At 43.0% G+C, this 24,496-nt stretch overlaps 1 protein-coding gene across 1 annotated transcript; it reads left to right on the top strand.

The window, feature by feature from the left end:
- Positions 1-31: 31 nt before the first annotated feature.
- ZNF667 (zinc finger protein 667) lies at positions 32-19,634 on the top strand. Its single transcript, XM_025049642.1, has 6 exons — positions 32-727; positions 5,613-5,789; positions 8,863-8,953; positions 10,459-10,585; positions 11,892-11,903; positions 17,718-19,634. Exons 3-6 carry the CDS (start codon positions 8,894-8,896, stop codon positions 19,298-19,300), a joined length of 1,782 nt encoding a protein of 593 aa, XP_024905410.1. The 5' UTR covers positions 32-727; positions 5,613-5,789; positions 8,863-8,893; the 3' UTR covers positions 19,301-19,634.
- The last annotated feature ends 4,862 nt before the right edge of the window (positions 19,635-24,496 follow it).

Genomic DNA, 24,496 nt, shown 5'->3' with positions numbered 1-24,496 from the left:
CCCCCTACACACGCACTACACAACTACAAAAACGGATCAATCAGGATTTTAGGCTCTTTGGGCCATAGACTTTCTATGCTTTCAAAAGCAGCCATAGAGGCTACTGAACATACACATATATATTCTAAATCAGTGCTACACACACACACGTACAAAATCACAAAAGCTGGGTCCCCTCTCAGAGACTCACGATCACACAGCGGTCACTGCACGCGGCAGCACAGCACGCGGCAGCACAGCGCGCACCGGCGCCGCTCGCTCGTGCACTTTCAGAGGACGCGCAGCCGCGGAATCACGGAAACGGGCCGCAGGGTCTCCCGGAAAATGGAGTCTCGGAGCTAGAAAGGGGCCGCGCAGAAGACTCTGGGGCTTCTCGGCCAACAAAGGCGCAAGTGAGATTCCTCTCCTGGCCTGGAGGAACATTCCTCCGCCTGACTCCCGAATCAGTTCGTCTCCGGGAAAGACAGATCGGAGGCAGCACGACCCAAGTTCTCGGCCCCTCACGCCTGGGCGTGGCCACTCCGAGCCGCGCTGCGCCCCGGAGGCTTCTGGGAGTTGCGCACTGAACTCGCAGTGCGCACGCGCGAATGTGCGCTTCAGCGTCCGCCAGTGACTCTGGCTCTAAATCTCGGAGAATCCCGGCGCACGGGGGAGAGTGCTGCGGCCAGAAGCCCCCGAACGGGAACGCGCAGGCATGGAAGCCGAGGAGAGCGGCTAACTGCGGAGGGTGGGTTTGGTTGAATAGATCAAGGACGGGCAGCAGCGCCTGAGTACCGTCGCGTGATTGCACAAGGGGAACGAGGCATGGGGCCTCCAAGAGCGCAAACTGAGCTGGCCCCACACGCGACCGTGCGTGCTACGTGGATTGGCGCGGGGCAGGACCTAGGCCTGGCACGCGGGCGGTGATGCTCCCAAGGACGGCTCTGATTGCCCGAGACTACTGGCGTACGCCGTTGCGTGCAGAGGGGCGGGGCCTCAGGCCAGTGCTTGTGGGACGTCCCTGGACTTGTGGTTGTTAACGAGCTCCCGCCGCGTGGTTTTGTTTGGGGGCGGGGCCTCGCTCTGGGGGCGGTCCCGGGGGCGGTGCCATGGCCCGCCTACGAGTCCCACGTGTGATGAGCGCTGACCATGGTCCCCCCTGGGATCCCGGAGGGGCGGACGTAGGCGCTGGGAGCTTGGGCTGCGGGCACAGCTGTCATAATGGGCGCTGCCAGTACGCGACCCGCGAGGACGGAAATGTGGACGTAGACCTGTGTATATGTTCCGGCAGCTGCGTGGCTGTGAGGCTGCGGGAGGTCGTGAGGCCGCGGGAGTCGAGGGCCCAAGGCTGCGTGGGATTGCGTGTCTAGTCGTGTCGGACGGAGTGTGAGGTGTAGAGCCATGACCGTATGTTTGAAATGTGTGGTGGCGCTGGATGTGGTGTGAGAAGGGGTGTGTGTGGGCGGCTCTGTGTGTGTCTTCGTAACGGAGTCAGACGTATGGTGACGGGGGCGTGTCTCAGGATCGTGTATTTTACTGTGTGCTCTGTGGTGTTGATGTGAGAAAGAAATGACGGCGCCTCTAGGGGTCTGGGAATGGGTATAAGTGCACCTCGAGGATGTGTGTGGTCGGAGCGCATTTGTGTGTGTGACAAGACCGATGTGGTCATTTATTAGTCTAGGGCGGCTGAGTGCGACACTGGAAGTGTCCGTGGTTTTGCAGTTGCGTGATTGTGTTGTCCTAGTCTATATCTGCCTGTGACTGTGGAAGGAGGTCTGGTGGGGAGCATTCTGAGCGGCTGCACAGGTGCGATGGGCCCTGGGAAAGGCGGTGTTGTGTTGTGCAAGGCTCCCCTTGTGGGTTAAGACGGATGATGAAACCGCCTGCCTGGGTGGAGGGAAAATCCAGTGGGGTAACAGGTGAAACACCCGGCGTAGAGCTTAGCATTTACCAAGTACTGTGTATGTGCCGGGTGTTTGTTGTCGTGCTGCTGGTGGTTGTTCTTTGACCCCGTCCCGCGGTAGGGGTGCAGTGGTGAATGCTGAAGGGGTTTTCATCTCGGAGTTTGAGACTGGGCTTTTGTCCTTGATGCTGAGGGTCTGGTTTCTCCCAGTTGAGCAGTGGTGTCCCCAGTAGGTGAGCTGCACCAGTTGTTTCTGCCTTAGTATACATTTGAAGGGAGGGCAGAGCCTGCCCTGGCCTGTGGAACCTGTGGCAAGGTGACTAGGGAAGCTTGGAGAAGAGCGTGGACTCTGGGACTCCAGGTTCCATCACTCACTAGTTGTGTGAATTGGGGAGAGGTCACCTAAATCTGCCGCCCCTCGGTTTCACCTGCAAGATGGGGAAAATAATAGTACCAATCCCGGGCTTATGGTGAGCATTATGTAGAACAGTACGTGACACCAGTAAGCAAAATGCAAAGTATAATTGTTTTATTATTAATATAATAACCACAAAGATTCCAAATCCAAAAAATAAAATCCACAGGAAGAAAAGCAAAAAGTAGAGCCCCAGAGTAAACATTTCGGGTCAAGAGGTAAAGTAAAACTCTAGGTAGGGGCTTAGATTCAGAACTTTCTAGTCAGAGTTCTGGGAGACCCAGAGCAGAGGGTCTTCCTAGGTGGAGATGCCCCTAGGGAGCTTGTGGTGAGGAAGACTGGAGCTGGAAAGTGGCAGAGGCTGAGGAGCTGTATCTTCCCATAACCCTGGGGGCTGGAGGTGTGTCTGTGTCCTATTCTCAGCCTCTTCGCTATGGACACTTTGGGCCAGATAATTTTTCTGGGGTGGGGTAGACTGTCCTCTGTGTCATAGGATGTTTATCATTATCTCTGGCCTCTATCCACCAGGTGCCAATAGCACACCCCTTGACCCGATTGTGAAAGCAAAAATGTCTCCAGATGCTGCCAGGTGTCTCCTGGAGGGCAGAATCATCTTAGTTAATAATCAGTGGTATACAGGACCATAACAAGGATATTCTGGACATTCCCAAGACAGGATAGGGAGAAGGCCGAGGGCACTGGAGGAGCCGTGTTAAAGAGTGATGTTCCCGAGATAAGAGGAAAGCACAGTGTCTTGGCCTGAAGCCCAGGTGGGCTGTCAGAGCCACTCACTCAGAGTCAAGTGTCTGCCAGGGGCTAGGTACCATGCTAGTCAACCAACAAGACAGACGAGGTTTCTACTGGACTGCACATTTAGTAGGGAGCTGAGAGGGAGCCCACAATTAAATTCATCACAGATGGTAATAAGCATTTGAAAAGTAAAGCAGGGTGAAGGGATTATGGGGTGACAGCAGCTGCTGTTTTCAGAGTCAACACCAGGCTTCCCATGGGTACTTCAGTCAGCTCCAAGCCAGCAATGGCCACCCTCAGTGACTCAGTGGCATCCCTTGATCTCATTAAAGACTCTTCTGCTCCAACATTGGGTCTGGGCTTCAGCCTAGAGGGTTTAGCACTCCATCCTCGCCAACAAGGCTCGGGTTGGGCAGGGATTCTAAACCCTGGCCTCCCATTAACATCACCTTGGAAAGGTGGTTTTTTTTTTTTTTTAAGGCCCAGATTCAGTCCCCAGAGATTCTGATTTAATTGGCCTGGGATGGGCACACCATCAGTATTTATTAAAGAGATTCTAGTATACAGACAGGGCTAAGAGCTACAGCTCTGAGAGCTTGCGGGCTCCTGCAGGGCTTCCAGGAATAAAAGAAATCAGTGTCATGGAGAGGGGAGCAGGTGAGTGACCAGTGCTTTCAGTATCTTAGGACAGGCAGTCCTGACAGCTGCACTTCCCCATGACAGGCACATTCCAAGCTCTGTCCTACATTGATAAAGCCTGTCCTTGTGCAAAGAGAAATGGCAGGGCCTACCCTAACATGCAGCATCTGTGTTTTCTGGTACAACTGGACTTAGGTCTTTAGAGAAAGTGTCCCCATACATCCTCAGCCTCTGGGGCTGGCAGGCTCAGGGGACAGTAGTCTTAAGATATTTGACAGGTGATTCAGCAGAGGCCAGCTCTGGCTGGAAGGAAACAGGGATACTGTCCATGCAGTAAACAGCTGGCTTTCAGGTGTGTCAGGACCTGCCCCCAACTCAGGGCCAGGCCAGAGGGGTGTGGAGTTGAGGGGGACCCTCGTTGCCTGCCCCTGATGGGAGGCATGGCTACTGTCCAGTAACTCTTTGAAGCTTATTTCCATCCAGGTTTGAGCCATCCCTACCTTAGGACCAAGAAATGAGCTTCATGCTTTTCAAAGCTCTTTCCCACTCTGTGGTCTGGGACTTGGGAGACAGGCTAGGTGTACAGCCTGCCTGTGGTGATGAATCTAGCTTCTTTATTTCATTTGTGGTGCTGATGTTTTGAAGAGGTAATTCTGTACATGTGATATGGAAGGCCAAGGTGTAGAGAGGAAAAGAGTTTTGGGTTTCTTCTACCATGCCAAGGGACCTAGTGTCCTTCTTCAGAGACACTCACTGCCACTAGCTTCTTGATCACCCTTCCAGAACTTGTCTATGCCTTTTCAAACTCATGTATTTGTATTTTGTGTTTTGTTTCTTCCAAGCATTTTTTCCTCTATCTTTTCCCCATAATTGCAGCGTCTCTTGGAGACTTCTTCACACAGTTCATGTAGAGCAGGTTTCTCAACCTCAGCACAGTTGACATCTGAGCCAGATCACTGTGCTCTGAGAGTGTCCTGTGCAATGTGGGGTGTTGAACAGCATCCCGGGGCTCTACCCACCAGATGACAGGAGCATGCCTCCCCCCACCAGTTGTGACAACCCAAAATGTCCCCTGACATTGCTGGTATCTCCTGGGGGAAAAATTGCCCCTAATGAAGAACCACCGATGTAGTGCCATCTTGTTCTTTCTAAAGGCTAAAGTGGAGTCCCATGTGGGCATGTAACGTTCACTTAGCCGTCTTCCTACTGACAATCAGTCGGGTTGTTTCCAGTCTCTTGATGACTGACTTTTGTTTAGCACTGCTAAGCTTGGCTCTAAGTGTGCCACATGTTTTCACTCATTTAATCCTCACAACAGCCCTATGGGGTCATTGTTATTTGTCCCATTTTACAGATGAGGAAGCTGAGGCCCAGAGGACATAGAGAGTGTGAAGTCACACAGAGGACGTGGCAGAGTTAGAAGTTCAACCCAGACAGCCTAGCTCCAGGCACCCACGCTCACCGCAGGCCTGTCCTGCCTCTTCCCACCAACCCTGCCACAGTCTGTCATTTTACACACATGTGAGGGCATCTGAAGACAAATACCAGAAATGAGGAAAGGGTATGTGCACCCTCCATCTTGAAGGTGTTGCCAAGTTGCCTTCCACTGAGATAGTGTCAGTCTCTCTCCAGTCAGGCCCGGGTGAGGACTCTAACCACGGCCCTTTCAGTGGGTTTCAGCCCTCCTTTGTTTCCTGGATGCTTGGTGTATACTGACTTAACAAGGAGAAGGAAGGCAAGAAATTCTTATGTGCCATCTCATGTAAAGTCCCGGACAGCCAAGGGTGAGGTAGGTTTCCATCACCCCATTGTACAGATGAGCAAACTGAGACCGTGGGTAGTTCCCCCATAGCCACTCATTGGTAGAGGCAAGCTTCAAACCCATAATGCCCTCATACCAAACTGCTGTTCTTTCCTCCCCAGCAGAGCTGAGTTCCTCAAAGAAAGTTACTTGTGGACAAGAATTGTGCTTCTTCAATTTGGGGTGCGTGGCTGAGCACAAATAGCTATGAGAAACCACAGAGTGGATGTGATGCCACTTCCAGGAGCAACCTGTTTTACTTGAGGAATCAGAAGGGAAAAGCCAAGCAATGTACTAATCTGGTAAGTAATTTAAAACATGATTCTATGTTAACACGGATCAGATTTATGCCATAGGATGCTGAAGTTACATGAATGTTTCAAAACAAAACACAAACAGCCAGCAAAAGAGTTTTCTGTGGAGAGGCCGCTGCTTTGGGGTGCGCACCAGAGCACAGAACTAGGCTTTAATCCCCTTCTGCTGTTGAGGGATGTTGGTCTAAATATGGAAATGCCCAGACAAAGACTAGGGCTTCATTGTCAGAGTCAGCCCTGGCGGAGTGCTGGGACTGACTCGCACTGGTTCTCAGAAGTCTGTTGTGCACTCCTGTCCCCAGCTCTGTGCTCAGTGACTTTAGTTTGGTAGCTTACAGTGGGCCCAGCAGGAGTATTTACACCATGGAAGTTGGCAGGCACTTCAGACACCTCCTTACACCTCTGCCCCGGGGTCTAATCCAGAGATAATTCAGGTGTCCAGGCTTCTGGTGTGGCCCCTGTGTCTCCACTTTCTGCTGAGTGAAGCCTTGCTTAGCATGGTCAGAGAATGGAAGGCCAGGCCACTGGGTTCGTCCCTGAGCCACAGCTCCTCACCATAGATGGGCTGCTGCAAACCTCCCCAAGTCCTCTGGCCTCTCTGCTATAAAGCAAACATCTGGTGATTGTGGTGCAACAATGACACCTCCCGAAGTCCACCAGAGAGGATTTCCTATGTAGACTCCTGTCCTACAGCAGGAGGGCAGATGGTGTGGAGGTGGGCCGGGGCTCAGACCCTGGTTCCATCACGTAAAGCTCTGTGACAACGCACAGGTGGTCTGCGCTGTCTCACCCTCAAAACCTACGTGTTCTCTAACTCAACTTAATATGGTCTTGGTTTCAGTTATCTTCCCCTGCCCTCGCTCTCAAGGGAGGGAAGCACACGAACATCTGTGGAGGACATACCAGTGCTTCCATTTCCCAAACCATCTCCTGCTGTGTCTTTCTCAGTAATCATAGAGGCTACTTACGACATGTCTACTGTTCTTGGCACTGGCACGTGATGATGGCATTCTCCGGAGCTGCTGCTGCTGCATTTAGGGCAAGCTGTTATGGCTATGTCATGGCTGAAATGACTTGATTTTTTAAAAGGAGTAAGGAAAGTGTTCATATTGGGCGAAGAGTGATTGGGGTACAATGTACTCCTTTTTTCTAGATTCACGTTTTTCACGATGAGGGGAGAAGTGCGCCCCCATATCTGCCTTTTTCAGACCCCACCCTTCTCCAAAAGACAAGTTGAGAGGGCTTGAGGGGACTGCTGGAAGAACTGTCCTCTGTGGTCTCAGCATGGCCCGGTTGGCCCCGCCCTGACTCGGTGGGCTGGATGGCCTGGGGTACTGGTCACCGAGTCAGTCAAAGATCTTCCTGAGTGCTGCTCTGTGCTGGGCTTGTTCTCAGCCTCAGGAGGAGAGCAGTGGGCAAGTGTCCAGTTGCCTGCTTTCCTGGAACCCGAATTACAGTGATGGACACAGTACCCACGTAGACATGCATCAGCAAGCTGTTTTAGGGGAGTGTGAAGTAAGCAGTGCAGTGAAAGGATGGGGTAGACTGGACGGGGTGGTATCAGCTGGATGAGATGGTGTAGACTGGATGGGAGGGGCAGTGCTGCCCTGTAAACATGGTGCAACACAGAATTAAAAAATTTTCAGTAACCACATTGAAAAGAGTAAAAAAACCAAACATTAAAGTTAATTTTAATAGTAATTTTATTTAACTCAGTATGTCCGAAATATTAGTTTTAACTTGTAATCAACATAAACAATTACCAGTGAGATATTTTATGTGATTTTTTTTCATATTGTCTTTATGTGTTTTTTCATACTGCCAGTATGTGTTTTACAAGTACAGTGCACCTCAATCCAGACACTTAATTTTTATTGGAGTTACTCTTTCTACATTTAAATTTCATAAAACATGTCATAGGAGAAGTAGATTCACACACCCAAGCTGTGCCAGACAGACCTTAAGAGTTTTACAGTAATTGAATTGAAGATCAGTTTTTAATTTTAGATTGATAGTAAATTTTAATTAATTTTAATATTTATTACTCATTAAGGTTTTAATCAATTAATATAAAACACCCAGTTCCTCAGTTGCACTAGCCTTATTTCCAGAACGCACTTGTGACATGTGGCTAGTGGCACACATGTTGGATGGTACAGCTGTAGGGAAGAAAGTCTCCTTGGAGTCTCTTTAGAATGTATGTGGGACATCTTGCCCCTTCCCCTGCTCCCACCCCAGTGCACCACCAGCGCTTCTCTGCTGGATTTCTACATACTTATCTGTGAGTCCCCTTTTCGGCTCTCCTTTAGTGATGTCTTACCACACTTGGGGGAAGTTCCAAACCACTCACCACCCCCTTAATGGTCTGGCCTTCCTGGCTCCAGCCCCTCCTGGCCTACCACTCCCTACCTCACTCTCTTTGCTGCAGCACACCAGCTTCTCCTTGCCTTCCACATGCCAAGCACACGCCTGTCACAGGGCCTTTGCACCTGTTGTACCTTTCTTCAGAATGCTCTTCCACCAGCGCCCATGTGGCTAACACTCGTACACATTCAGACCTCAGCACACATTCAGACCTTTGAGAGGCTACCCCACGACCCCGCCACCACACAACCCTGTCAACTCTAGCTCCTGCCTGGTCCTTTTATCCTTCATAGCAGTGACCTCAGCCGACACTGTTTATGTGGACTTGTCCTCCCTGCTGGAATGTCAGGTGTGCAGGAGCAGGTCCTTTTCTGTGCACACTCACTGCTCCCCCCCAGCACCTAGGACAGTGCCTGCACTCGGTGAGTGCTCAGTGTATACTTATCAGATGGACTATCAGGTGTCTGTCACGTCATATTGGCCTCCTGATCGAGCACCTTCTGAGATCTTAGGAGCAGTTAGCATTGGTTGTGGCCTGCCTCTGACCCTGAAAAGGGCAGAAATGTTCCAGAAGACATTCTCTTCTCCCTCCATGTGCATATGTATGTCCAGGGTGAGGGGCTATGAATTTCTTACCCTGAGACTCGATGACTACCCAGAAGGCCCACCGAGCCTCCCGACTTCCCTTGTCCCACAGTACCCCTGCCACAGCGTGCTGCCGCCCCCAGATGCGGACCCTCATCAGGGAGCAGAGGATGCCTGCTGTACGAGGGAAGCCCAAATCCAAGGTAAACAGCTATTCCTCTTCCTTCGTGAACATTCCATTCTGGAAGACGTGGACCATTTGCTTTTCTTCCATGTACACTTCCTGCCCAGCAGAGACCCAACCAAGACCTGGTCCCCAGGTTCCTCCTGTTACCACAAGGGGAACGTGACAGCCCCCACAACCCAGGTAGCTGCCCTGTGGCCCCCTCCTTTTTCTCAGTGTGCACATGACCATTCAGCTGTGGGCCGAGCACCTTGAAGGCCTCTGCCAGTACTGGAAGAAATGCCCTCCCCAGGGGGAAGGTGACAGCCACTGTGGTTTCTCAGGGTGGAGACAAGTGCCCTGGTGGGGCCTGCAGACGCAGAGGAGGTTCCATTTTGTGCTCCAGAGCCAACCTCTTGACATCACTTTGTTTCTACTTGTCCAACCCATGTTTATGACGGGGAAGTCTCTCTGACTTTAAAACACTCCACACAGCCCCTGTTCAGGTGCTGTTCATTGGAGCCAGGCCCGCTAGGTGGTAAGGGCCGCCCCTTTGATAGGCAGGCTGCACTGCTTTAGACATAGGCATCTTTAATGCCATTTCTTAGAACAAACAGCTTCACCCTTGACTTATGTGTATTTGTTCCCTGTCACTGCTATAACATTACCATACACTTGGCAGATCAAAACAGCACACACTTACTCAACACCCAGTTAGTGCCCTAGCTGGGGCCTCTGCTTTGGGTCTCAAGGCTGAAATCAAGATGCTGGCCATCTGTGGTCTCCTGAGCCCCGGGTCCTCTCCTAAACTCACTAGTTGTTGGCAGGGTTTGGTTTCTTTTCCCGCTTCCATGTGGCCCCTTCTTCCACCTTCATACTGGCGATAGCAGGTGCAACCCAGCGCATTCTTGAATCTCCCTGACTTCTCTTTCTCTCCTCCTGTCACTGCTGTAGAAAAGTCCCTTCTCTTACAGTTTCCTGTGAGTCCATCAGGCCCCCCTAGACAATCCAGGGTAATCTCCCTATTTTAAGGTCACCTGGTCCCATCTGCAAAGAATCCTTTGCCATGTGTAACGTAGTCATGTACTTTTTAGAAAGCAGGTGGTCAGGAGCATGAGTCAGAAGCAGACTGTCCAGATTGGACCCTGACCCCTATGTGGACTAGCTGTAAGGGCTTCAGTAAATCACCTCATGTTGGGGCCCCACTGTCCTCATCTGGGACATCGCAGTGATTTTCTCAGTAGTCCCCGGTCACAGGCTCACACGAGCACTAAGTGAGCCAGTGTATGTAGGTGCTTAGAAAAACACCTAACTTTGTTGGTGCCTGGTAAGTCCAAGTTGACAGGCTTTTTTTGCAAGCAATCTTGACTAACGGTTATGTCATATGCTGTTTGATTTCTGTTAACACACTTGACCCTTTGGCCTCGGAACCCCAAGTGTTTCCTGACCATGTACCCCATCCCCTGTGTGGGACAGTCCACTGTCTTCTCCAGGCATGTGGAAGCACGAGCCTCCCATGAGAGGGCTTGTGATTTTCCATTTCAGGCGTCAGTGACATTTGCAGATTTGGCTGTCTACTTCTCCCAGGAGGAGTGGGAAGGGCTGAGCCCCATACAGAAGGACTTGTATGAAGATGTCATGTTGGAGACCTACCAGAACCTGGTGTCTGTCGGTAAGTGCTCCCGCCCCCTCCCCTAGAATGCACAAGTGGCCCTTCAAGGGGCACGTGCAATCGTTCTGGTCAGGAAAACAAACCACTCTCATTTGGGTTTCTTTTTTTTTTTTAAACAGTTTATTAAAATGTACTTCACATACTATACAATTCACCATATAAAGTATACAGTTCAGAGATGGTCATTTTCTTGACAGAATTATACATCCATGACTGTCATGAGTTTTAGAACATTTTTATTACCCTTGGCTGAAACCCCATACCATTTAGCAGTCATTCTTTGTTCCCCCTGCCCAGTACACCCCCAGATCGGGCCAACACCAGTCCCCTTTCTGTCTCTATGAATTTGCCTGTTGGCCTTTCATAGAAGTGCAATCATGAATATGTGCTCCTTTGTGTCTGGCTTCTCTCTGAGCATAATGCTTTCGGGGTTCATCCACACTGTAGCGTGTATCGGTGCCTCATTCCTTTTCATGGCCAAGTAATGCTCCATTGTCTGTATGGTCCACATCTTGTTTGTCGTTCCATCCGTTGTTGGGCAGGTGGGCTTCTTCCACTCTACAGCTATTAGGAATATGCCGCTGTGAACATTCTTGTACAAATTTTGCGTGAACGCATATTTTTATTTCTCTTGGGTGTGGATCTAGGAGCAGAATTGCTGGTCATATGGAAACAATATATGTAACCTTCCGAGGACACCCTGGTTGTTTTGAGAGTTTAATACAAGGAACTGACTTAACAGTACTGTTAAGAAGCCAAAAGCAGACACTGAGGTGACACAGAGATGGTAACTACAGGACATGGCCTCCATCCGAGGGCCAGGGAAGAGATTGGGTTTTGAGGACTTAGAGGAAAAGACACAGAGATCTGAAGGAGGACAGAGTACCCTGCCTGGGTTCTACTCCTGAGGGAGCAGGAGGACGCTTGTTCTGGGAGTGGAGGAGAAAAAGACAAGTAGAAATTGAAACCACCAGAGCCCCTGTTGAGGATCCTCGAGGGGCAGCTGGCGAAGGAGAAATGCCCTGCACCCAAAACCAAAAAGGGGAGGGTGCGCTTGGAGCCAGAGGCGATGGCTTACTAATTAGCCTCAGGAGTTTGTGGCTCAACCTTTCAGGAAGGTGGTTGGCTCTGCAGATCAGAAATGAAATACTGTTGGCTGTGAGCGTCCTCACGCCCCTCATTCCCGAGGGGCCCTCTGTATCTTCTACACCTTTCCGGGCTGATACCTCCACTGATAGAGCTGCAGGGCCCACCTCTGATGTCATGACCACAGTGTGTTTAGGTCCCATGTGTTCCCCGTGTACAGGACTTTCCTGTCGTGCGTTCGACTGTAGAGGACAGCCTCGTTAGGATAATGTTTGAGGACCACTTGCCCGCCTAAGAGGCCCCTAGGCCTGTGCAGTAAATTCTAGTCTCCTTAGTGTCACCCACCTTTCTTAGAGAGAGGAGAAGCACTATTCAGTAAGCCCTTATGAGGGTGAGTGCTGGTTCCTCCCAGCAATGCTGGAAGGCAGGTGCTGTTACTCCTATTTTATAAATGAGAAATAGGTCAGAGAGTTATGGTGACCTGTACAGGGTCACCCAGCTAAGTAGTGACTGCAGAGGTGGGCTGGAACCCCAGCTTTTGGTCTCAGAAGCTCAGACCATAACACCCTCATCTCCCCATCACTTTCCCTGCTTTGGCATTTGTATTTTCTTTCCGAGAAAGTGTGTTCTGCTTTTAATGAAAGCACATCTGGTGACAATGTCCAAACGTGCATCACTTTCTTTACTCATTAAAAAAAATTAAAATCTCCCATAGCCATTCATCTTGATGAGTTTTCAAAAACTTATTCCCTTCTCCAATGGATTCCTCTTTGGTTGGTCATACTATGTTTTCTTTATAGTTTTACGAGTTTTTTTTTTTAATTGTAAAAAAAGTATAAAATTAAATATACCATTTTAATCGTTTTTAAATGTACAGTTAAGTTTGTTCACACTGTTATGCAACAGATCTCCAAAACTTTTTCATCCTGCAATACTGAAACTCTGTACCCTTTAACTACTAATTATCCCCTGGCCCTTGAGAACTTCCTCTCTGCTCTCTGTTTCTATGATTTTGACAACCGTGGATATGTCATAATAATAGAATCATATAGTACTTGACTGTTTCTGACTGGCTTTTTTCACTTAGCTTGAAGTTCATCCATGTTGCAGCATGTGACAGGATTTCCTTTTCAGAGGCTGCATAATATTCCATCATGTGTATATGCAGTTGGGCCTCCATATTCTCTTCCATGTTCGTGAATTCAACCAACCTCAGATTGAAAATATATTTGAAAAAAACATATTAATGTTGTTGCTGATGTATACCATGTACTTAGGCCTACAGTGGTTGCATTTGTACTAAACATGTACAGACTTTTTTCCTTGTCATTCATTATTCCCTAAAAAATACAGTATGACAACTATTTACATAGCATTTAAATTGTATAAGGTATAATAAGAAATCTAGAGACAATTTAAAGTACATGGGAGGATGCGTGTAGGCTATATGCAGATACTTTGTCATTTTATATAAGGGGCTTGAGCATCCATGAATTTGGGTGTCCATTGGAGGTCCTGGAACCAATCCCCTGAGGGATGACCGTACTACATTTTCTTTATCCATTCATCTGTTGGTGGATATGTGAGTTGCTTCCCCCTCTTTGCTGCTGTGAATAATGCTGCAGTGAATGTGTGAGTGCAGATATCTCTTCGAGATCCTGATTTCAATTTCTTTGGATAAATACCCAGAAGTGGAATCACTGGATCATATAGTAGTTCTAGTTTTAATTTTCTGAGGAATCTCCATACTATTTTCCACAATGGCTGCACCATTTTTCATTTCTGCCAATAGTGCACAAGAGTTTCAGCTTCTGCTTATATCCTCACTAACAGTTGTTATTTTCTTATTTTCTGTTTTTTTGATAGTGGCCATCCTCATGGGTGTGAGGTGATAATATGTGTTTGATAACGCATTTCTCTAACGATTAGTGATGCTGAGCATCTTTTCATGTGTTTATTGGCCATTTGTCTATCTTGGCAGAAATGTCTTTTTAAGTCCCCTTGCCCATTTTTTAATAGGGTTATTTGTCTTTTGTTGTTGAATTGTAGGATTTCCTTATGAAGTCTGCATGTTAACCCCTTATCAGATATGTTTTGCAATTATTTTTTCCCATTCTGCAGGTTGCCTTTTCATTCTGTTGATTGTTTCTTTTGGCGTGCAGAAGTATAGTTTGATGTAGTCCTATTTGTCAATTTTTTATTCCGATGCCTGTACTTTTGGTGTCATAGCTAAGAAATCAGTACTGAATCCAATGTCCTGGAGCTTTTCTATGTTTCCTCTAGGGGTTTAATAGTTTTAGGTGTTATGTTTAGCTCTTTAATCTATTTTGAGTTAGTTTTTGTACATGGTAGAAGGTAAGTGTTCTACTTTATTTTTTTGGATTAGATATACAGTTTTCCCAACACCCTTTGTGGAAGAGACTATCTTTTTCCCATTGTATGGTCTTGGCACTCTTGTTGAAACTCATTTGACCAGATACACAAAGGTTTATTTCTGGGCCTTGTATTCTATTTTATAGGTCTCCGTATCTATCTTTGTGCCAGCACCACACCACCTGATTACTGTTGTGTTGTAATATGTTTTGAAATCAGGAAGCGTGAGGCCTCCAGCCTTGTTCCTCTTTTTCAAGATTTTTTTGTCTGTTTAGTCTCTTGAGCCTTTTTTCTATTTCTGCAAAAAATGTCATTGGGATTTTGATGAGGATTGCATTGAATCTGTAGATCACTTTGACCATTTAATCAATTTTACAATATTAAGTCTTCAAATCGAAAAGTACAGGATGTCTTTTCATTTAGTTGTATCTTCTTTGATTTCTTTTAGCAGTGTTATGTAGTTTTCAGTGTAAAGTCCTTCACCTCTTTGGTTATATTTATTCCTAAATATTTTATTCTTTCTGCTACTATAGTAAATGGGATTGTTTTCTCAATTTCCTTTCTGACACGGATCTTGTTAGTGTATAGAAATGTAACCGATCTTTGTGTTGATTTTGTATTCTACCACATTACTGAGTGCGTTTATTGGTTCTAACAGTTTTTCTGTGTGGAATCTTTAGGGTTTTCTACATATAAGGTCATGCCATCTGTTAACAGAGAGAATTTGACTTTCCTTTTTTTTTTATGGTTGTTTTTTTTTTTTTTCTCCTTGCCTAACTGCTCTGGCTAGGACTTCCAATACTATGTAGAATAGTGGTGGTGAGAGTAGGCATTCTTGCCTTGTTCCTGATCTTAGAGGAAAAGGGTTCAGTCTTTCCCCATTTACTGTGATGTTTGCTGTGGGCTTTTTGATTATGGTTTTTATTATATTGGGGTAATTTCCTTCTAGTCCTAGTTTGTTGAGTGTTTTGATCATGAAAGGGTGTTGAATTTTGTCAAAAGCTTTTTTCTGTATCAGTTGAGATAATCATGTGGCTTTTGTACTTCATTTTGTTAGTGTGATATATTACACTGATTGATTTTCACATATCGAACTACTCTTGCAGTCCAGGTATGAATCCCACTTGTTCACGAATGTGATGACTTTAATATGCTGTTGAATTCAGTTTGCTAATACAATTAACCCTTGAACAATGTTGGGGTTAGGGGTGTCGAGCCCTGCATATCAAAAATCTGCATGTAACTTAATTTGGCCCTCCACATCTGCAGGTTCCCAATCACAGATCACAAATAAGGTTTTTGATCTGAGGTTGGTTGAATCCATGGATGCAAAACCCAAGGATATAGAGACCCAACCATGTATTTATTGAAAAAAATCTATGTGTAAGTGGACCCACAGAACTCAAACCCGTGTTGTTCAAGGATCAACTGTATTTATTCTGCTTACTTTGGATTTAATTTGCTCTTCTTTTTTTCACTTTTCTAAGAGAGAATCATAGTTTAATGATTTTAGATCTTTGTTCTCTTCTAATATACGTTTTCAATGCAGTATATTTCCCTCTAAGCACACCTTTTGCAGCATCCTACACATTTTGATAAATTGTGTTTTATTTTCATTTAGTTCAAAATATTTTAAAACTCTTCTTGAGATTTCTTTTTTCAGCTGTGTGTTAATTAGATGTGTGTTGTTTAATCTCCAAGTATTTGAGGATTTCCAGTTATCTTTCTGTTACTGATTTCCGGTTCAGTTCCATTGCAGTCTGAGAGCAGGCATTGTATGATTTCTGTTCTTTTAAATTCATTAAGGTGTGTTTTATGGCCCAGAATGTGCTCTATCTTGGTGAACGTTTCATGTGAGCTTGAGAATAATGTGAATTCTGCTGTTGTTGGATGAATTAGTCTGTAGATGTGAAGTAGATCCAGTTGAATGATGATGTCATTGAGTTCCACTATGTCCTTACTGATTTTCTGCCTACTGAATTTGTTGATTTCTGAGAGAGAGGCATTGAAGTCTCCAACTGCGATCCTAGATTCATCTAGTTCTTGAGGTTCTATCAGTTTTTGTCTCATTTTGTTTGACACTCTGTTGTTAGACACATACACATTATGAATTGTTATGTCTTCTGAAGAATTGCCTTCTTTATCATTATGTAATACACCTCTTTATCCATGATAACTTTCCTTGTTTTTAAGTCTGCTCTGTCCGAAATTAATATAGCTGCTACTGCTTTCTTTTGATTAGTGTTAGCATGGTATATTTTTCTCCATCCATTTACTTTTAATCTCTGTGTGCCTTTATATCTAAAGTGGGTTTCTTTCAGACAGTGTATGGTTGGGTCATATTTTTTGATCCACTTTGATGGTTTATTTTAATTGGTGAATTTAGACCATTCACATTCACAGTGATATAGTAGATATATAATGTCAGAAATGAATATTTAGTAATCATATTTGTTACTGTTTTATGTTTGTTGCCTTTATTCTTTGTTGTATTTATCCTGTTTTTGTCTTCCACTCTTTTTCTGCCTTTTCTGGTTTTAAATGAGCATTTCACATTATTCCTTTTTCTGTCTTTCTTAGCATATCAGTTATACTTTTTTAAAAAAACTTTTTTTAGTAGGTGCCCTAAAGTTTATAACAATATACAATACACATTTACAACTAATCTAAGTCCACTTTCAAATAATACTATACCACTTTATGGGTGGTATGAGTACCTTATAATAACAAAATAATGCTAATTCTGTCCTTCTAGCCCAAATATCATTGCTGTCATTCACTTCATTTATATATAAGCAGACTTAAATATGTATGTATGTATATGTATCTATATACACACACAAACACACATAAGTTGAATACATGAATTATATAATCGAATACAATGTTGCTATTATTTGGAACAAATACTATCTGTTAGATCAGTTAAGAATAAGGGGGAAAAAAGTTTTTTTTTCTTCATTTATTCCTTCTTCAGTGCTCTTACTTTCTCTATGTAGATCCAAATTCCTGATCTGTATTATCTTCCTTTTTTCTAAAGCACCTCTTTTAATATTTCTTGTTAAGATAGGTGTACTGGCAATAGATTCTCTTGATATTTGTTTGTCTGAGAAAGTTTTTATTTCTCTTTCACTTTTGAAGCATATTTTCACAGGATACTGAGTTCTAGGTTAGTGGTTTTTGTCTTCTAAAGAGAGTTCCCAGTGGTTCTTACAAAAATGAGTATTTAGTTAAAAGCCTCAAATTTAATCAGCCTAATGAAATCCAACTTTCACAGTATTAATTTTTCTTCACATAAATTGTGGGAAAATATCAAAGAGGTTCAAGGTTTTAAAGTTCTCTTTTAATGATTTTCAAATTTTACTACTTTTTTTAGCATTTCAAAGAGCTACTTTAATCATTTAAAATTACTATTAATGTTATGTTCATAAGGAACATGCTCATTTTAGAAAATGACAAAAGTCATAATGAAGCAAAATATTATTATTGGCAATCCTTTCTCCCAGAAACAAAACTTTCTATTTTGATGCTCAACTTCCAGATATCCAACTTATAAAAAGGAGTAATTCTTGTGGTAAAGTTTGATGTCCTAGGAAATTTTGTGTGTCAGTTCAACTTAGATTCTTAAATGACAAAAAATTTTTTAAATAAGAAAACAAGTATTTAATTTGTTGATGTATTTCAGACTCAGGGGCTAAATGCGAGATGAAGAAATTACCTCCAAATCATTGCAAAAAATCTGGGCAAAGCATCTATCAGAAAACAGTTTCTGCCCCACAAAAAGGTCCCACAGGAAAAAGAAGCCGCAAAAAAAATTCAGTCCTAATAAAACCCAAGAAAGTACATTCAGGAAAGAAACCTTTTAAATGTAATGACTGTGGGAAAATCTTTAGTCAGAGGTTATCTCTTAAACTTCATCAGAGCTCTCATACTGAAGAGAAGCCTTATGAGTGTAGTAATTGTAGAAAAGCTTTCATACAAGTCTCATCGCTCATTCTTCATCAGAGAATTCACAATGGAAGGAAAAACCATAAATGTGATAAATGTGGAGAAAGCTTCATTCAAAGAACAACCCTTATTCTACATGAGAAAATTCATAATGGAAAGGAAACCTTTGACTGTGAGAAGGCCTTATGTCAGAACTCATCTCCCAAAATACATCAGAAAATTCACCTTGTTGAGAATGCCCACCAGTGCAGAAAATGTGGGAAAGCCTTCACTCGAATATCATCCCTTTTAGTTCATAAGAAAATTCACAATAGAAAAAAAGTACATGAATGCAGTAAACGTGGGAGAGGCTTCAGTAAGAAATCAGTCCTTGTCATACATAAGAGAATTCATATTGGAGAGAAAACCCATGAAAGTCAGAAGGCCTTAAGTCAGCAGAAAAAGAACCATTTAGAGAATCCTTATAAATGCAGAAAATGTGGGAAATCCTTTAATAAGATTTCATCTATTATTCTTCATCAGAGAATTCACACTTCCAAGAAACTCAATAAATGTGATAAATGTGAGAAGGTCTTCAGGCGGCTTTCAGCCCTTATTCTGCATGTGAGAATTCACAGTGGAGAGAATCTGTACAGATGCAATAAATGTGAGAAGGTCTGTAATCGGCATTCATCCCTTCTTCAACATCAGAAAGTTCATACAAAGAAAAAGAAACTGTTTGAATGTAAGGAGTGTGGGAAGATGTTTTCTGGAACTGCCAACCTTAAAATACATCAGAACATTCATTCTGAAGAGAAACCTTTCAAATGCAATAAATGTGGTAAAGTTTTTGGCCGCCAGTCATTTCTTATTGAGCATCAGAGAATTCATACTGGAGAAAAACCCTATCAGTGTGAGGAATGTGGGAAAGCCTTCAGTCATCGAATATCTCTTACTCGACATAAGAGAATTCATACTGAAGACAGACCATATGAATGTGATCAGTGTGGGAAGGCTTTCAGTCAGAGTGCACACCTTGCCCAACATGAAAGAATTCACACTGGAGAGAGACCATATACATGCAAAACATGTGGGAAGGCCTTCAGTCAACGCACATCCCTTATTCTACATGAAAGAAGTCATACTGGAGAGAAACCCTATGAATGTAACGAGTGTGGGAAGGCATTTAGCAGTGGGTCGGATCTTATCCGGCACCAGAGAAGCCATTCTTCAGAGAAACCATATGAATGTAGTAAATGTGGGAAGGCATATAGTCGGAGCTCATCCCTGATTCGACATCAGAATACACATTCCGAAGAAAAAGCCTAAAGTTGTTATAAAAGCAAAGACTGAAGCATCGAAGTAGAGACAGAGGCATGGGAAAAAGGCATTTGTCTCTAACATACATTTTGTAAAAATGGGACCATTTGATGATGTGTCCCTCTTTGAAAGCCAAAGAGCAAAAGTCCTTGGTGACTTTTGACTTGAGAATTTGAAATTAACTGAGGTGGTGACCTTATCATAGGTCTTAATAAAGTTCAGATGATTGGATCAGTTGTTTTAAATGAAGACCATTCTTCATAAGAATCACTGATATTTTATTTCCAATGCAGTTTTAAAGCTATTTCATTGGTTGCTTACAATAAAGTATAATTCTAAAGTGTTTTTTTGTGGATGGGGCTTTGAGCCTGATTTAACATCACATGAAGAAAGTTTGAGTTTGTCCTTTAGAACTATTGGATATAAGGGACTTCCTCAAAGGTAAAGGTGCCACTCCTGGCTGCCAAAAATTTGTGGGTAACAATAAAGGAGAGTGAATCTTTAAGTGGATTATGTGGAGCAAAGGGACAGTATCATAGATATGTTTTCATATATAATGAAGATATGTGACCTTTGTGATGTGAAAAATCTAACAAGCCTGACAGGATAATGGGAGGAAAAAATAGGATGTATTGAAGAACAAGGAACTTTAGAGCAGGGAGAAATTATTTGTTGTTGTTTTATTTGAAAATATATTTATATGAATAAATATTGATATTTTCATGTAAGAACACTGGTGTGTAATAAGTAATTGGTGGAGAATGGGGTCTCATGGACTGAATGTGTTCTCCCCAAATTACTGTTGAAGCCCTAACCCCCAATGTGGAAATGGGGCCCCTGAGAAGTAATTAGGGTTAGCTGAGGTTATGAGGGTGGGGCTATCATGATGAAATCAGTGCCTGAAAGATTCGCTCTCTCTCTGCCATGTCAAGGTACAGCAAGAAGGCAGCTGTCTACAAGCCAGGAAGCTAGCCCTCACCAGTATCCAGCCATGCTGCCACCTTGCTATCAGACTTTCAGCTTCCAGAACTATGAGACATGTTTTTTTTGTTGAATTCACCCAGTCTCTGATATTTTGTTATGGTGGCCCAAGCTGACTAATACATGGGAAACCCCTGGATTTATTAAGTACTAGGCTCTTCTCCTATAAGCTATTCACCATGATAGCTTTCAGTCTCTGTTTCCAGCTTGTGCAAAATACATAAGTAATAAAATCAGAGTTCGTTTTTGTAAAGGGGTTGTATACAACTGGACTCTTACTTATAAGTTTCCTTCTGCAAAAGCTATTTTTTCTTAAACACTCATATCTTGTTTTGACAACTTTGGATGTATGACCACATGGGTTCTGTCACTGTAACTTTGACCAGAACTGAGAAAACCACCACCAGATTTGTGGAGGGTGGTCACGTGTGCAGGATAATAGAACGATGAATTTTTCATTTAAACTTGTCATGTCAGTTCTATCAAATCAGCATAAAAAATCCAAGATAGATTTTTATTCTTATATTTATTATTTCTATCCTTAAGCTAACTAAGGGTCTCATTGCTCTTCATTTTCTAATTTGTTAAAGTGCGGATCGAAGTCATTGTTTTGAGAGATTTCTGTTATAACTTAGGCATTTAGTGCTATTATGTTTTCTTCTGAGTACAGTTACACATTTTGATATGCTATGTTCTGTGTTTCATTCAATTCATATACTTTCTATTTTCTCTCTTGGTTTCTCTTTTGACCCATGGGTTACTAAAAATTGGGCTATTTAGATCCAAATATTTGGGGATTTTCCAATTATCTTTCTGTTGTTGATTTCTAATTTAATCCATTCTAGTCACAAACCATATTTTGTATGACTTGAACCCTTTTAAATGTTTTAAGGCCTGGAGTATGGTTGATCTTGGTAAATGTTCTGGGCACATTTGAAAAGAATGTATATTCTACTGTTCTTGGGTGGAGTGGTGTTTACATGTCAATTAAATCAAGGTGGCTGATGGTGTTTACATCTTCAACATCTTCACTTACAAGTAAATTTTCTGTCTTCTTGTTCTGTTAAGAGATGCATGTTGAGATCTCTTATTGTGAATTTGTCTTATTGTCTTATCCTTCTATCATTTCTTTCCCCAGCTTCAGATCATTTCCTCACATGCCTGTTCTCATCAGTATTCAGGTAAAAACTAGAGTTTTTACTAAGGTAAAAATTCTGCATATGTCTGGGTTGTTTCTTCTTTCAGCACTCTCAGGCACTTTACCGTGTGACCTCAAGCCACCTCAGTCTTCTTGACTCCCAGCTCCGTCTCCTCCACTCAGACTGGAAATTGTCCAGGCAGTACCTGGGGAAGTCACAGCACCGTATTCGCCTCATATGTTTCTCATTTACCAGAGATCTCTGTTTCATTGCCTGATATCCAGTATCTTGAACACTAAGTTTTCATATATTTTGTCCCTTTTTTTAGCATTTCAGGTGGGAGGGTAAACTATTCCCTAGAATCCCATCTTCACCAGAAGTAAATAATTGCCTTTCTCTCCTTCTTCCTAAGAACAGTTTGATCACCATATTGGTTAAATCCTCCAACTTCTTACTATTCTACTTAACATCACCCATCAATTCTTCCTGAAGATTTATTTTCTTCACTGTCTCCGTGGTCTCCTAGCTTCCCAGTAATTTGGATGGGTTGTTGCAGGGTGGTCATTCTAGTTATTCTCAATGTCATTCTCCTGGGTTACATCCACTGTTTATTGAAGCCTTTCCCATCACCTTCCTTTTGCATCCACATTTTGCTAAAGCTAATCTTTCAATACCTTAATAAAGGACATGTGGGAGTAAACTGAAGAGAACTGCATATATGGACTTTCAATATCTGTCCGGATGTTTTAATTATTGTTTTGGTATAGACTTCTAAATTCAAAGTGATTTTACTTCATAACTTGGAAGGGCTATTCTGTATTCTCATATCTAATATTGCTTATGGGAGGGAAGGCCAAGGCTAGCTTGATTGTTCTTTTTAGGGAACATTTACATTTTGGGGAAGCTTTTAGAATGGTCTCATCTATAGTCTCAAATTTCACAAGCATATTTCTGGATGTCTTGTTTTTTTCTTATAGTTGTGGTGTTTGCCAATTCAGCCTGTCCAACATTCAATAAGCTATTTCAAGTTGCATTCACACCTTTCCTCAGTTTAGATTCATAATTATTTACTTGCTATTTCCCTCATAATTTCCCTGATTTTTTCTGTCGCTTTTTTTTTAGATGTTGGACCTTCTCAACTTCCATGTTCCTTTTTCCTTCTCATTTTCTGTCTTTTTAATGTCTGTACTTGATGAGCTCCCTTAGTTTTCTTTCAAACCTATTAAGTTTATTGCAACAATATTTTTTTCATTCTGAGTTCTTATTTAAATAACTTTTTATAGCTTCCCGTATTTAACAACCGCAACCATCTTTTCAAATCTCAGACTAACATAAATGTTACTTCTCTTATTATGTAATGTGCCCCACTCGGGCTAGTCCTATCTCTTAGTCCTTATTATGCTGAGAGTTTTCTTCACTTGTGATAATCCTTAGTTGTCTGTTCACGTTTAAGAATATGGTGCGAGGGAAAAAAGAATGATATAGTTTGAAAGAAAAAAAGAACGATATGGTTTGATTATCCTAACTATATGGTGGGGGTTCTTGGAAATTCTCACTGTAGATCTGTTTCCCTAAGTGGCAAGGGTTACGGGGATCTCCATGTGCATGGGAAGGGCTGGTGAGTCAATGATTGATTCTCCAAACTCCGAAAAGGTTTCACCTCAGGCCGCCAACTCTCGCTCTCATTGCCCCAGTTCTCCATAATTATTTCATTTTTTTCTTATTTAAAATTTTAAAGTTAGACACTTATACAATCCATGAATTGACCTCCCTGATTACTCTAGCACCTGTCAAGCACTACACGGGGGAAGAATATATTATTACATTCCTGTTTAAAACTTGAAATATGACTGATAAATACTAAATCCCTTCTTGAGCAGAATATCCCAGAAGAAACAGTTATCAGTCAGATGTGTCTGTTCAGAACTTTTCCTAAACATTTGCATACTTATCAGAAATATATAATACTGTATTATTCTGCGAGATTTGCCCTTTCAATAAACATATTTTTGTCAAGTCCATATAAATATTCAGTCTATTGTTTTTAACTGATGGTAGTGTTTCTCATCTTGCCTTTATAATGGAAGTTTAGATTGTTCCCAGTGTTTCACATACTAACCACACTGCCCTCCAAAGGGGCTGTAGTGAATATTTTTAAAAATTCATTGCCTCCCAAGTGGCAATGATGAGAATACTCATTTTTCCACACCACTGCCAAGTTTTGATGTTATATTATTTAAATATGCATCTCTAAATAAGAGCAAGGTTAAACAGGGACCATGTTTACAAGCCATATGTATTCCTTCTTTGTCCATTTTTATGTTGTTTAGTTGTCCTTATTGATTTAAAGGTATTTTCACATCTCTTCCTATGTATTACAAATATTTTCTTCTTTTGCTATCTTTTGTTTTAAAAGCATGCTAATTTTTGATATCCTCATTAATCTTTTATGGCTTTCGTTATTGTTTCAGAAAGATATGTCCAACATCAAAGTCGTAAACACATCCTATATTTTCTTCTAATACTTCTACTTATTTACATTTAGGATTTTCTACTGGAAGTCATTTTTGTGCATGGTGTGCAGTAAGGAACCCATTCAGTTTACTTACAGGAGAGGGGGTGGAGTGGGGAGGCTGTTGGCAGGGGGTACTAACATAATTTCCACATAGAAATGCATATAACAATCCTGTCATCTTGTATCCTTAGTACATTAGCCTCTACAAGCCAGCTCGATGCCTGATCCTGTCTAGGGATCCTCTGGCCAAATGGGCTCCCATGACTGCATTTCCTAGTATGCCAACATTTTGGGTAGCAGCTTCCTGTGCTACATTTCATGAATGAACACTCTTCTCCCTCGTCTTTTCACAAAATTTAGCTCTTTTATCCACTGACGACCCTCTCTTTTCATTTGGTACCTATTACATTGTTTTATCTGTTTACTGGGATATGAAAGGAAGGTATACTTGTGTGCAGTTTGTTAACTGCAAAAGAAAATCTTGGTTTTCCCAATGAAAATTCTGATACAAGTTGCCTTGAAAAGGTTGTACAAATCCATACTCTCACATCAGCACACAGAAATATCTCC

The sequence above is a fragment of the Pteropus alecto genome, unplaced genomic scaffold (assembly GCF_000325575.1).
Source record: "Pteropus alecto unplaced genomic scaffold, ASM32557v1 scaffold326, whole genome shotgun sequence".
Taxonomy (NCBI): Eukaryota; Metazoa; Chordata; class Mammalia; order Chiroptera; family Pteropodidae; genus Pteropus; species Pteropus alecto.
The sequence above is the reverse complement of the archived record's forward strand: the minus strand, read 5'-3'. Positions and strand labels throughout refer to the sequence as shown.